Source organism: Frankliniella occidentalis, unplaced genomic scaffold (genome assembly GCF_000697945.3).
Source record: "Frankliniella occidentalis isolate FOCC.00 unplaced genomic scaffold, Focc_3.1 Scaffold230, whole genome shotgun sequence".
Taxonomy (NCBI): Eukaryota; Metazoa; Arthropoda; class Insecta; order Thysanoptera; family Thripidae; genus Frankliniella; species Frankliniella occidentalis.
Window position 1 is genome coordinate 154,118 of NW_026267356.1, and position 13,482 is coordinate 167,599.

Consider the following 13,482-nt stretch of genomic DNA (forward strand, 5'->3'; position numbering starts at 1 on the left):
GGGGGGGGGATGGGGACACCACCGCCAACTTCCCGCCGCAAAGCTTTAGACACAATGCGATTTCTGAGCGGCGCGGAGGAAAACTGCGGACTGGAGCGAGAAGAAGAAGAAGAAGAAGAAGGGGAGAAAAAGAGAAAATAAGGCAGCTACGTGCCGGCCTGGTTGCACTTGGCTGTAAATTCGATTCATTTCATTCGCATTCAGCACGGCTCATTCCATGTTCCATTTGCCTTCGAATGAGACACCGATGCGTGTCCAAGTCTAAACGAACAGCCGGTCCACCCCTCCTAATCCCGCTTTAATTCAATAGCCAGGAGAAAAACAAACCAAACTTTCTGTTTGAATTGCGGAACAAATACGCGTCCCTTCACCCTCCGTTCTTCTCGCTTTTACTCCTTTTTGTTCTCCCCTACGCCTCTTTTTTCTGCCGCTCTGTCTCTGCTGGCCAGGTAAGGGCACGGCGGCACGGCTGCCAACACAGCCAATGAGCCACGCGGACGTGCCAGGCCTGCCAACTCAATGTAAATAAATTACTCTCATAGTATTTCCCCCCTCCCTTTCCGTTTGCTCAGTGAAATGGTGCGAGGCAGGCCGGCAGCGAGGTCGAAGCGTTGTCACCCTTCCTCCTGAGCCAGACGCAATAAAGAAAAAAGTCTACAAAATGTTCAAATAGATCAGATTTCGAGGATGGTTTTAAATTTGTCATGCACACCTTGAGCTCAATAAAGCGCCGCAAAGTTACTCCAAAGACAGCAATAATATGGTTACAAAACTGACAATCATGCAGTTATCAGAACCATATTACAGTACGGCCATTTTAACGTTGCCCCAACACTCACTTAATAGATTTACCTGAAGTAACCCTACACAATGGTTGCTACAGGCTACAGCTTAGCAATTTTTCTGGGTGCACCGCATTATTGTGGGGCCTTTACGTAGACAAGTCTACTGCAACCATTGAAATGACTTTCTTTTTAATTTTACGGATAGAGCGCGCCACTGTACCAGGTGCTGCGAGGGTAGAGGGGAAGGAGGCAGGGACCGGGTATAATGTGAAATGAGAAAAGTGTATGGTTTACGAGGGCCGCAGGTTACTGGCGTCCTCTGCCGAGCGGGGCAGGACACAGAAGGAGGTGGAAGAAGCAGGGGGGGGGGGGGGGGGGGGGCACTGCAAACCACCGCAGCAGCTGCAGTCGCGCCGTTAGCCAGCCACATAGGCAGCTCGCATTCGCCAACAGGGTGTGTGGCCACCCACTTTTAGACACGTTGGCAGCCCACCCCACCACGTGTAGGAGAGCGGGCAAAAATAATAATAAAAAAAAATTGCACGTGTCAAACACGACGCGCCAGAAAAGTGCAAGGCCGCGCGAGGGGCACACGCGCGAGAGTGCTGCACGCACGCAGCCCAGGCAAGAGTGCACCCTGGATTGTATAGGGGTGCAGTTTACGTGGAGTGGCGGAAGAGCGCCACGGCAGTAGTATAACCGGCCCACGGTTACAGGTTGCCTACCCTGCCCCTGCCAGGGGCACACCACGGCCAGCGGTTACAGGTTACCGGATGTCTCGGTCACCCGATCCCTTCTTATCAGTTGCATACCGCTCAGGGGCTTCCAGAAAAAACGGCTGTGAGTGGGATTCGAACCCGTGCTCTCCGCTCGAGGTACTAATGCTTTAGACCACTCGGCCAAACGGTCAACTACGAGTGCGTGCTCACGCGGACTCCTCTTTTAGTTGAAAGTGGACAGGGGGAAATCAAGTAACAGACACAGCAAAAATTTCATTTCATTTCTTTATTAAAAATACAAAACACATACAAAGAAATCAATCCCATACTTTCTCGTAATGCATTCCAAAGTCCCACAACACTTGACCCTTCAAAAAGGTTAATATTTCCAACAACATAACTTGTTCTTTGTATTCAAGCTTATCTACTTCATCACGATACATTTCAGTAATTACCGTTTCACGATTATAGCAGTGTATCTTAACATTATTTTTATTCGCTTCCCTGGCTATAGTTTGAACAACATCATTATAGTGAAAATCACTGTCTTGTTGTAGTGAGAGATTATATTTGATTTGTGCACGTAGTACAGGTGCAAGTTTTTTCAAGTGTCGCCACATTTCGTCATCAATACATACTTCCGTTTTTCTTTTCGTGTCAATGAAAAAAAATTGCCATGGTGCGAGGCTAGAGGAGTAAGTTTTTTTAGGTACAATGAGTGGATCGAATTCGAACGATGCAACTTGAATATCGGAAAGTGATCGATACAAAAAGTCAATGGCGCCTTCAATAATGCGTGAAGTCAGTATATTGAAAGCATCAGCATGTGTGCAACGAGCTCGTCGTTGAGTTGTGTCATTGACAATCTCAAAGTAAACATTAAAATTATCTAGAGGGTCATTTCCAATAATGACGTATGAGACAGGCCCCAGAGGGTAACGCTTTGCGTGAGTGTATCGGGGGTGTACGTGTTTCTGTTCCTCCGTGTCCATGTTGTCTGTCCGAGTGCGCTCGTGTGAATGAGTGGCTCGCGGAGGAGTCGTGTGCCTTTATAGGTCCTCGACGCGCGTTGCCTACCCATCAGGGGTTACACTCGGTCACATTGTGTATTTTCTTTTCTTACAACTTGTTTGGCATTTCTTAATACGCATTTCATCGCAGATCATGACATTTTTAGAGTACCGTTGAAACATACGGTTTACAAGATTATCGTTGGCAATATAATTATCTGAGAATCGATTAACAAAGTCTCTCATCGTGTAACCGTGTGCCTTATAGAGCAAGTACATAACGCAGTATTGTCCACATACATTAGAGTCAAAGGCTTGCAAATCGACGGTGTTTTTGATCCAGACCTTACAATGCCGATCCAAAAATTTCCTTATGGAGGAAACGTATGGGCCAAGTCCATATGAGCAGAAATGTTCGCCTCGACCGTCACATCCTATGTACATGGCTTGCCAGTGTGCGCCTGGTTTGGCGATAGGGTCTGTGTTTACAATGATAAGTGATGGTTTTTTATGGATTTTATGTGGAAGTGTGTCCGAGGCGTAAACACCCTCAAAGAGGGGCGATGCATGAGGGTCCCTACGCAACACACTTTCCAGCGTATTGCCATCCATATCAGATGTTGTAGTCGACCACGACGTTCCTATTTTTGTCGATCTCAATGAGATTATTAAATTCAGAAAATACAATGCAATTGACAGCAGCAGCTAGTGGCACAGCGAATCGGAGTTCTAGTCGGACGATGCCTTGGCGTTGTAGGTTCCAGTGGCTTTCGTGTGCTGACAAGTCTTGTGAGAGGTCAAAAGCATACAAGGCGTACCCTTTTGGGTATTCTGAATAAGTGATGTCGTTTCCCTCGTCTTTCCAGTGGATCCCAGTCCCACTGAAAAGTGTGTTGTACGACTCTATATATAGGTTTTGCGAAAAGTCGGGTGTCAGTGGCTGTGCAGGTATTTGTTGGGAGTCCACATACAAGCTCATATAATTCAAGAAGAAATGTTGGAAATTAAATGGGTTAAGAGTATATGCCCCGTTGAACGCTTGATTTGAAACAAAGGCAATAATAATTCTCTTTGGGATTTGTCCGAGGTGCAAGTTGGGGATAGTTTTATCTTGCAGTCCCACAGGAATAGTAAACGTTTTCAGATCGACACGTGTTAGTGGATATTTAGCGGGTGCCTTTTCGAGGGCCGCTGCGTGGGCAAGAAGTACAGAGGGAGACACGCGCACTTTTCGCACGAGTAGTGTAGCGTCGAGAATAAGTAGCTTTTCTGTTTGTTTTGTGGACATGAGTACAAAAGAATCACGGCTGCGAGTAAGTTTAATCCTCAGTTCAACGTTATTAAGCAGAAATCGATCTTGGTTAAAAAAGTCGCAGTGAATGGGGCCCATGAGTTCGAAAACTTTGCTGTTCTTAGTGAGTTGCCGTCTTTTGGCGAGTCCCTCATTGTCTTTCATATCGTCCATACGTCCTGCTGTGTCTTTGTAAAACCCACGCATGGCCATGTGTGTAGTTTTTGCGGGCGTGTCATAGTTAAGGACAGCCTCAAAAATGCTTCGATAGGGGTAAGTCATGACAGATTGAGAGATAAGTGTTTGGTTGGCCTCCACGTCCACTTGACAAAAGGCGGAGCTGAGCGCGTAGTTTACAAGGGTGGCGTCACTCTTATCCGATTCTTTAATATCAGAGTTATCACCGTTTACGATTTTTCCCTTAATGAGTAAAAGTGTGTGTGCGGGGTCGATATATTCGTGTCCGGTACCGGGAACACAAAATTGTATCGTGTTGGATTGGTCGAGGGTGTTAACAGACTTGTAATGCGTCCATTGCCCCCCCTCCAACACGGTTTGTGTGGGTGGTATGGTCCATAGGTCCAGTTCGGTGCGGAGGGCTTCAGTGGATGCACTGTGTAGAAATGCCATCTTCAGAAGATGTGGTTCGCGGTATCTAGCTTTATTTTCTTTTTGTTAGCGGACCGTCCCGTGCGAACACCGCGTGAAGACTGAGACTTTGCTTTACTCTTGCGCCGTTTTATACCCTGCCCGCTCATTCGATTCGCTAGATTTCGGCCCGCTTGGCGGAAATGCTGTTGGACACTATTCTTGAGGGGAACCTCCCCTGACACGGCGTCGGCCAGAATGTGGCTGCCGGCCCTCATGGCTTCGCGTCCGACAGCTCCAGCACCTTGTTTCACGAAGGGTAGAATGCATCTGAAGAGGCCTCCGAGAAAACTTCCGATTCCTGCACCCTTTTGATTTTGTGCCCCTGCGAAGTAGTTCATACCAGACCCTGTCTGGGCCTGATTGACGTAGTACGCTGTCATGGCCGACATGTTGACTATGCTGAGCGCTGTCTAAAATGACACAACAAGGACGACGTTCCGTGATCGAATGGCATGAATTGGCCAGAGTGTGTCCTTATATTGATTTCTAGAGTGTCAAATGACTTTGTTTTAAGTTGGAAATATAAAGGTGGATCACATCTATATGAGGTTATTCCTCCAAAAGTGGAACGTGATTCAACGGGGATAGTACGCAGCAAAGGAGCACGGGTGTGTCCTACAATTTGATCTTGAATGATGTCAAGGTAAATATACATTTGAGGAGGTGCGCCCAGAGTCATGTCAACGGGGTATGTGCCATAGAGTGTTTTTTCTACAGGATAAGGCCCCGCGTGCAGTAGGCCAAGTTGTAAGGACAGCAAAGGAGAAAATGTGTACTTTACACCGGGTGCATAGTGTAAGGGGTGAATAACAACGTAGTCGTCATTAGTAACTTCAATAAGTGTTGTTTTTTTGTCCCCGGCATTGAGATCTTTGTATGCAGTTAAAATTTCATTGAGTTGAGCAATTATGGGTTTCGAGTTTTTGTATTGTCCTGTTTGCATGTTGTAAACATATTCACTACCGTTAGGATACAAAATAGTGAATGAGTTTTCCCCTTCTGTCACGTGGTGTATGGTGTTTGGATAATGAATTTCGAGGAGAGCAACTTCCCAATCGCCATGTAGTTCCATGCGCTCTGATAATTGAATTTTAAAATTGGATGTTTTGTTTTCAGGGTAAATCAGAGGACTGGCGTTGCTGGGGAGCACGACGTGAAAGTTCATGGTGATGTGATGATGTCTTTTTCCAGCAGCCAAGAACGCGCTGACTTCGGATAACCACGCCAGTGGACGAGCATTTGCTTTCTGGCGCCTTTACCCTTTTCATCCACTATATATGCAATTTTGAAGAGTTCAGGTTTTGATACGCGGTTCAGTTCCCACGAGTAAAATGTTCCTTCCAGTTCTTCGTTTTTATCCAAGTCGGCGATACGGTACACAGGTTGTTCATGGGGAATGACTTGAGTGATCTTAAATATCTCTTCGGACCAATTCCAGTGACACCCTTTTTCAAATCTTTGTTTTTCTCTTGAAATTCGGACATGATCGCCAACTTTCAGTTGAGGTTTTACTTTTTTCCCGTTCAACTTTTGCGAATACAATGTGTTGTAAACTTGAAGCAAGCGTTCAGGTTGACTCGCTTCAGCGGGTGTCATTTTAATTATTCTGTGTATTTTATGATTGTAGGCGTGAGTGACATTTTCCAAAACACCATTATTAATGTATTGGTATTTCTCTCTATGTGTGAAAATTCTTTGCAGCCAAAGTCTTAAACTGCCGATAAATCGTTCCACTATTGTACATTTAGTGTCTGGATTATTGGTGTGGGCGTAATCAATATGTTTTTCGTGTAAATATTTTTTCAGTGTGTTATTATTTAGCTCACCCCCTTTATCTGTAATGATTCGTGTAGGACGCCTCTCCGTGCTTTTAAAAAGTGCGTCAAAAGCATCCCTCACTGTGATAGCTTTCTTATTTTTTACAGGTATTGTCCAAGCGTAGCGTGAAAGGACATCGACGACACAGAGTATAAAAACATATCCATTATTATCTTCTTTTATTGCACTAAAATCTGCCAAATCAGCTTGCCAACAATCGTCAATGTTGTCAGCGTACGTCACATTACGCGGAAATGTTCTTCTCGCACGTTTATGAAGTGTGTGTGAGTCTTTCCCCTGTAAATATTGTGAGACGTCTTCTTTCGATACTTTTGTGGCCTTTCTGAGTCTTTCTAATGTACTGAATCCTGCGGGGTGTCGTGTGTTGGTGTAGATCTTCTCAATACCACCGTGTCCATTTTTTGTGTTGCGCAGGCCTTTGCTTAAGTTTTCGCTTTTTGCGTGGAGGTGTGTTTGTTTCCGGGGCGGCATACTGAAGAATACCCGTGCCACTTTGTGATTGGAGGGCCTCTAAGTACTGTTTGTTTCCTATAATTTCTAAAGGCGTGTTGAGCGATTTTAACACAGAAACAAAGGAGCTCCACTCTTTCACTTTAGATTGTTTACGACCCCGAATGGCGTCTGCGATTAAGTCAATGATGCTCTGTGGTTTTCCACCGACTGAAGCTGTTCCGTCGGCGTTCCACGTAATAAAGTGTTGTGCCGCAGGTGTACTCAAGTGATCGTACAACAAACTAGCAGCATTTGTGAATGTTTTTGGTACAATTTTCAAAAGTTTTTCTTTGATGATGGCATAATGTGGGGGGAGCGAGTCTTTTGTGTGTTCAGACTCGATTGATTCACTCGTCTCCGGTAAAATGATGGAAGCGGGTTTTTTTTGCTCTTTCACGAAATACAAATATCTTTGTAGTGCTTGATCGTACAACTTAAACTTTTCACTGTCTTCGGCCTTTTGTTTAAGTATGCGTTGTATTTCGTTGTCGAGATCACTCAAGACATCGCTTGTCGTGCGCGAAGCAGACTTTTCGTTAAGCCGTGCTAGTGTTTCATGTGGGAGCAGTACGAGTTTTTTACAGTGTTCCATTATGATCCAAAAATCAGTTTTCCAATGGTGGGTGCTAGAACGCTAAGGAGCAACGGAAGGAATGAGCCTCCCTTTTGCGTGAGTGCTTTCTTCTTCTTAAGCCACGACTCCCCTCTCTTAGCCAATTTCTTTAGAATGGTTTTGTGTTTCTTAAGTTTTTGCTTTTGTGCGTTTGAGAGTGGGACGTGTCCCCGAAGAGTGTTATCACAAATTTCACAGATGGAGTAAATGAGTGTCTTGTCTGCTTCGCGGAGGATGGCTTTGCGCAAATTAGGCGTGGCGCGGTGTAGTACACGCAGCAAATCTTTGTGTATGGTCTTCTTGGTCCGAGTCATCGCAGCGAGATGCACACGGTCGGACGCATCACGATAAAATGACTACTCTGATCCACAGAGTGTGCTTTTATACTTGCCTTTCGGAACGTAAACGATCGTATTTTCATCAGGAAATATGTGTGTACGAATACGCAAATGGTCTTTTTGTTTGACATGAAAGTCGAACAAAATGTACGAGTGACCCTCGCGTGTTGCGTCTTCATAAGCCTGAAGCATACCTCTCCAGTGAGTGGGGTCTACTTGTAATACAAAAGTTCTTATCTGTTGTGTATCTCGGGGCGATTTTAGAATGAACACATAATGGGCTTGTAGACTGATTTGTCTAAAATTGGGCGGGAAAAGTGCTTGTGACAGAAACCAAAAACTTAAATTTCGGTGATGACTTCCTTTTATGGCAATTTTCAGAAATTCTGGATTTTTTATTTGGTCCATAAAGTCATCAACAACCACTAATTTAGGTCCGGCCCCTGTCGGAAAATGGTCGAGTGCAGGTGGCCCTTCCACAAATGTAACGTCATGTTTTTGCACCAGTTCGTCATAAATCGATTGATACTCGGAGTAGTACCAAATAACCTCGACGAATTGAACATCGAACATTTGCGAACGATTTTCAACTATTTTTTTAACCAAGTAAGTCTTGCCCGCTCCGCTAGGAGCGCAGACTAGGGTATTCGATGGATGACAGAAGCGCAAATCCATGTTGGCAGTAAAGTGTTTCAATGTAGACTGAATGAAATGCCATGGGTCATCATTTTTATAGGCATGTTTTAAAGAGAAAAACTGAATCAATTTCATAATAGTTTTATTCGAGATCAAACGTTAATATAAAAAGGCGATTTACAATAAATAAATTTACAATACACATTTACAGCACACAGTACACATGTTTTATTCATTATACAAAAGTGCCAGTGTGTTAAGGAGGTCATAATCATCGTCATCTAGAAGTGTACCTTGGTAACCATAAGCCACTGTCCGTTCTTTGTCTATACGTCTTCGCTTATTCAAACACACCTGCCACGTTTTTGATGAAGGACGTGTAACAATGCGCCACCCAGGCAACCGCGCTATCTGTGCAGGTATGTGTACAAGTGTCTGTTTTTGTTCATCACTGAGAATCATGTCTTTAAGTGTTTCAAATGTGACAGTCTTTGCAGAAGACGTGTTTACCGAAATTCCGCGGACTTTGATCACTGTTTTAATGTTGTTCAGATCACCCCCCACCGCTGTTTTATAACTGTAATTTTTTGGTCCGGCAGCTAAAAACTCCGTTATAAATGATCCAGGACCGTAATCATCGGCGAGTTGATCCGTCATGTCACCCAGAAATTGACCCAACTTTGGATCGGGTTGACCAGGAACAGAGAGGAAGCAGATGGAATCTGAAACAACGGAAAACGTCATGGATAAGTTGAAATGAAAGAGTGAGGTTAGTTTTTGTTGTGAAAGAAAAAAAATCACCTGTGTCATGGTAGATTGCTCTTTCACCCACAGCATCCAGGTACTTGTACAAGAGTAAACGCCCGTGGGCTGTTGTGTAAGCAGCGTGTATCAAGGATGTTGTTTTCAAACACTCGTCTGTTTCCTTAATGGGCGTGTAGCTGATTTGAAGACAATCCTCTCCCAGAGGCAAAATGGAGTTGATGATGAGGGTTTGATCTTGAGTCAGGCGAATCAGTTCACCATAACTAAAGACAAACACTGTCTTCGTGCGTAGAGTTCTCTCGCCCATTTTACCCCCTGCAAGACAAAAAGAAGGTGAGTACATGTTTTCTTAATTTAAAATGCAAAAAAAAAAAGGAAAACAAAACTACAAAAAACAATAAAGTGAAACCTGGCAAAAAAACCCCTACCCACGGTTTTTTCAACTTTATCTTTTCTAATAACAATCCCATCTCTATCGCAAATTTCTTGAATGTATTGGTCTTTTTGTTCTTCAGTTTGTATATGATGTGGCCACCCCGATGCCTCGTATTTTGCGGCCATATTATCCCTGACATAGGAAGAGAATAACCCCCCTGTTTTTGTGTTATTGTCAAAAACTTTGGTGCCTGGGTATTGATGTAATTCGTGTACTCTCAAAATTTTGTATCCCTTTTTTACAGCCAGTTGGAGTTCAATGACACACCAAGAACTCGTCAAACTCCTCTCCTCATCCGTGTGTGTGCATTCATCCTGACTCTGTGTCTCTGCGCATGTTCTGCATAGTGGAAACATTAATTTTGAGCAACATTTGTACGGCAGTACTGGTAAGAACAAATCTTTTGGCGGAAGGACTTTAACTTGTGCTGCCCCATTCCATTCCTCCAGAGGCGGCATGTCGGGGTCCCCTTCTAAAAATACTTTTGGATGCCCGTACGGGTAGGCGCACTTGAAATTAACATAGGGGTACTCAGAGCATATGTCGTAAAAATTGATGCGTTCTCCCTTTTCTAAGTCAGCTCTTTTGTAGGCCCTCAGTGCTGAAGTGCGCCCCCCACACAGTGTCTCCCGTAAGTTCAGAGGTGGTATTTCTTCTGTGGGATCATTTTCAAAGAATGTTTTCATGTTTAGGTTATGTTTGCTTTCCTCTGTAAATTCACATTCCCACATTTCATGAACCGTGTAGTTGTTTCTTTTGAAAAGTTCTGTGATTCTCCTAGTTTTGTCATAACGATCTTCTCCAAAATGTTTCTTCATGTTTTGTCGGGTCGTGGTGTCTGGGAAACACTTTTGGCACATGTGATAGTAACACCCGTGAAACTGATAAATAATTTTTTCTGTTTGTCCATTCGGGTGTTTTATTTCTGTGTATCCATCAACGGGTTTTCCCATAATTTTGACTTCATGTCCATTTTCATTTGTGGAAATTTTAGCAGTGCCCCCTAGTGTACTTTGTACAAATCTGAGCCATTTTAGTGCTATTTGACTTTGCTTTTGAGCCATTCTATATCCCCCTCGAGGTGCGAGGCCAAGTGTGTACGGTTGTAAATGTTTGTATCTATACAATGCCATACAAGCTGAGGAAAGTGTAAGACAGTGTTGTAGCGGATCAAACCCGCCCATTTCCATGAACGTTTCTCGAAACGACTCCATACTACGCATGAGTATAATGGTGTCACTTTGGCAGTATGAGATCAATTCATATTGAAAATTAAACACGTAGCCATCATTTACTTGTTGCTCGTACCATGAGTCAAATTCTTGCTTTTCTCTCAGTGACATGGTGGATGTGCAGTAAAAATGTTTGTCAGGCATTGGCCCAATATAGTTATAATTTTCTTGTTTAGAGAACAAAAAGGGGAACCAGCCTTTACGGAGTTCCGTAAAATTAAATTGTGCAGGAAGAGAGCTCAATTTAACGGGGAGCATCATTAAGCTGTCTTTAAAGTGTAGATTACCACACTTGAGACTAATGATTTTCGCCCCTTGTAAAATGACCTCTGGCTTCCATTTTCTTTTCAAACATTCGTGGAGGATAAAATATGAGTCATAGGCCTTGCCATTATGACTGTACAAGCAAATGGATGTGTTTTCTTCAGAACAAAGTGTTTGCAAATAGTCCAAAAATTGCCCCACAACATTTTCATTCGATTGATCCGTAATAGATTCAAAAATGTGTTCTCTTTCCCCACATTTTTCGCAAACATGCTCCAACTCTTTGACTTTCTCACATTGATGACACACTTGTTGTGAAATAATGAGGTTAGGTTTGTGTTCCATCCAATTATTTTTGTTCTCATATTGTTCCGATTGTGTACATTCCATGTCGAAATAGACTCTCAAGAATCTGGTGTTTTTGCTGAGTGGTGGTGGCTCCCATGGGGGGACATAACACATGTGATTTTCAGGAACAGTCAAATTACATTGTTTGCACTTCATTTTTCCACATTGGTGTGTATCTGATTTCCCCTTTCCCCTTTTAGTGAATTGATAACTCTTCTCACACCACGGGCAGAATTTTTTTACTTCACATGTGGTCTTATTGAGTGCGTGAATTTTCTCAGTGTTGTGAAATTCGAAACATTCCCCTTTTGCAAAATGCCTGAAACAATCTTTACACTGCTTTAGTTCAGGATTGTCAACGTTGTGATCTTGTGAGGAACCACACCTCCAGCATGACCCGGGGCATACGTGCTCTTTTATATGTGAGTAAGGCACCAAGCACCGCTCACAAAAATAAGAAAATCCAAAAACAGCCGTCACCGAAAGTACACCGTAGAAATGTCCCTCGTGCAACAACAGATAAATGTTTTTCCTAGGATGTGTGGGCGTAGACTCAGGCCCGTGAAAAACAATGTCTTGTCCAAATTGATCTGTGAAGAGAACAAGTCTGTGGTGTTCAAGAGAAGCTTGAAGTTGTTTCACTTCTTGTAGTGAGCACTCTTTGTGGGGGTCAATGTTGGCTTTTGTGCAAAGTTCTAATGCTGTGTTCTCTTGTGCTTTTGAAGTTTTCTTTTTTAATCTCAAAAATGCCACTTTGTGTATGGTGCCTCTGAGCATACATACGGTGACGCACCGTGCCAAACACATTTTATCCTTTGTGTTCTGGGGGTCAAATAAGTGAGCATTTTTAATTTTCCTTTGAATAAATTGTGTAAAGTGTTCATTGGGGCGTTTTGGGACGCGACCTCCAGCCTCCGGGGCGGGCACATGGATGTAGGAAAAGAAAAGTTTTCCCTCTGTGAGAAAGTGTTCATTAGAGTTGAGAACGTGACTTATTTTGTCAAGTATAACTTTGCCCGACATTTGATCTGTGCGCCGGAGTGAGAACCAAATGGGCTTATTTACAGTTTCACTGCCCCTCACTTCGACCACACACTTGTCTTCATTTTTGGCCCCAACCATCTCCCTCTGCCTCTCCAGTAGCGTATCAAATAAGTCGGCTATGTGCCCGTGTAGGTCCAGTGTTTGCCCCATGTTTTCAATGACAAAAACTTCCTCCCTGAAATCCATTTTGAATCGATTGAGGTGTCGTGTTGTAGATTCAATGACGCGTATGGTGGGCTCCTGTTCCTCCTCCTGGTCCTCCTCCTGTTCCTCTTCCCTCGGCCGTTTACGTGTCGTGTGGGGCGAGGCGGGGCGGCTGGACGCCGGGGACTGTGCGTCGCTACCGGATGTGTCGGGCCGTGTGTCGGGCCGAGCGCCGGGCGGCGTGCTTGGCGGCGACGGCTGCGGGGCGGGGCGGCGGCTCGGGGAGTCAAGCCCGGAGGCCGTGCTGGACCCGCTGTCCTCCGCGGCCGGCGGGGCCTCCTGACGCGCTTGTGAGCGTGTGGTGACCCCTGCCCCGATCATGTTTTTGGCCAAGTGGTATACGGTGTGGATAAAGGGATTCGCCTGACGCGTCTCCCGCATGACGTCCAAAAAGGCGCGGTAGCCCGCGTCCAAGAAAGCCTCCAGGCATGGATCGTGTGGTATTTCATGGTGTAAGGGTAAAAGATTGAGCAGTGTCGTGAACGCCTCAGCGAGAGTTTTGTCTGTGGGGAAACAGCCTTCGCACCACTCCTCCAGGATCTCCTGTATTGTCATGACTGTGTAACCTCTTGTGTGTACTGTGTGAAAGTGTGACGAGCTTGGCGAGCACATGGCCTTAAGTAGTCTACCGCAGGCCGGCCGGGGCCGCCCGGCGAAACCGTCTACCGGGCTCCTCTACTTCCCCCTTTCCTAATCAATGTAGGTGAGGGACGCGGAGGGGCCGTCTTGCGGGGGACGGGTGCGGCTCCCCCCTCCCTCGGGCGCGGGCGAGACGTGGGCCGGGGACGTGCGGGGCGCGGGCGGGGCGGGGCGCG

At 44.9% G+C, this 13,482-nt stretch overlaps 2 protein-coding genes across 4 annotated transcripts in view; both read right to left on the minus strand.

Annotated features, from left to right (window-relative positions):
* Positions 1-13,482, minus strand: part of LOC113208055 (uncharacterized) — a 301,854-nt gene that overhangs the window by 36,277 nt on the left and 252,095 nt on the right. The window lies entirely within an intron of this gene.
* Positions 8,551-9,451, minus strand: LOC113208067 (uncharacterized). Its single transcript, XM_026424904.2, has 2 exons — positions 9,176-9,451; positions 8,551-9,096 (listed from the first exon to the last, which is right to left on the minus strand). The coding sequence occupies exons 1-2, from the start codon at positions 9,444-9,446 to the stop codon at positions 8,603-8,605; spliced, it is 765 nt and encodes a 254-aa protein (XP_026280689.2). The 5' UTR covers positions 9,447-9,451; the 3' UTR covers positions 8,551-8,602.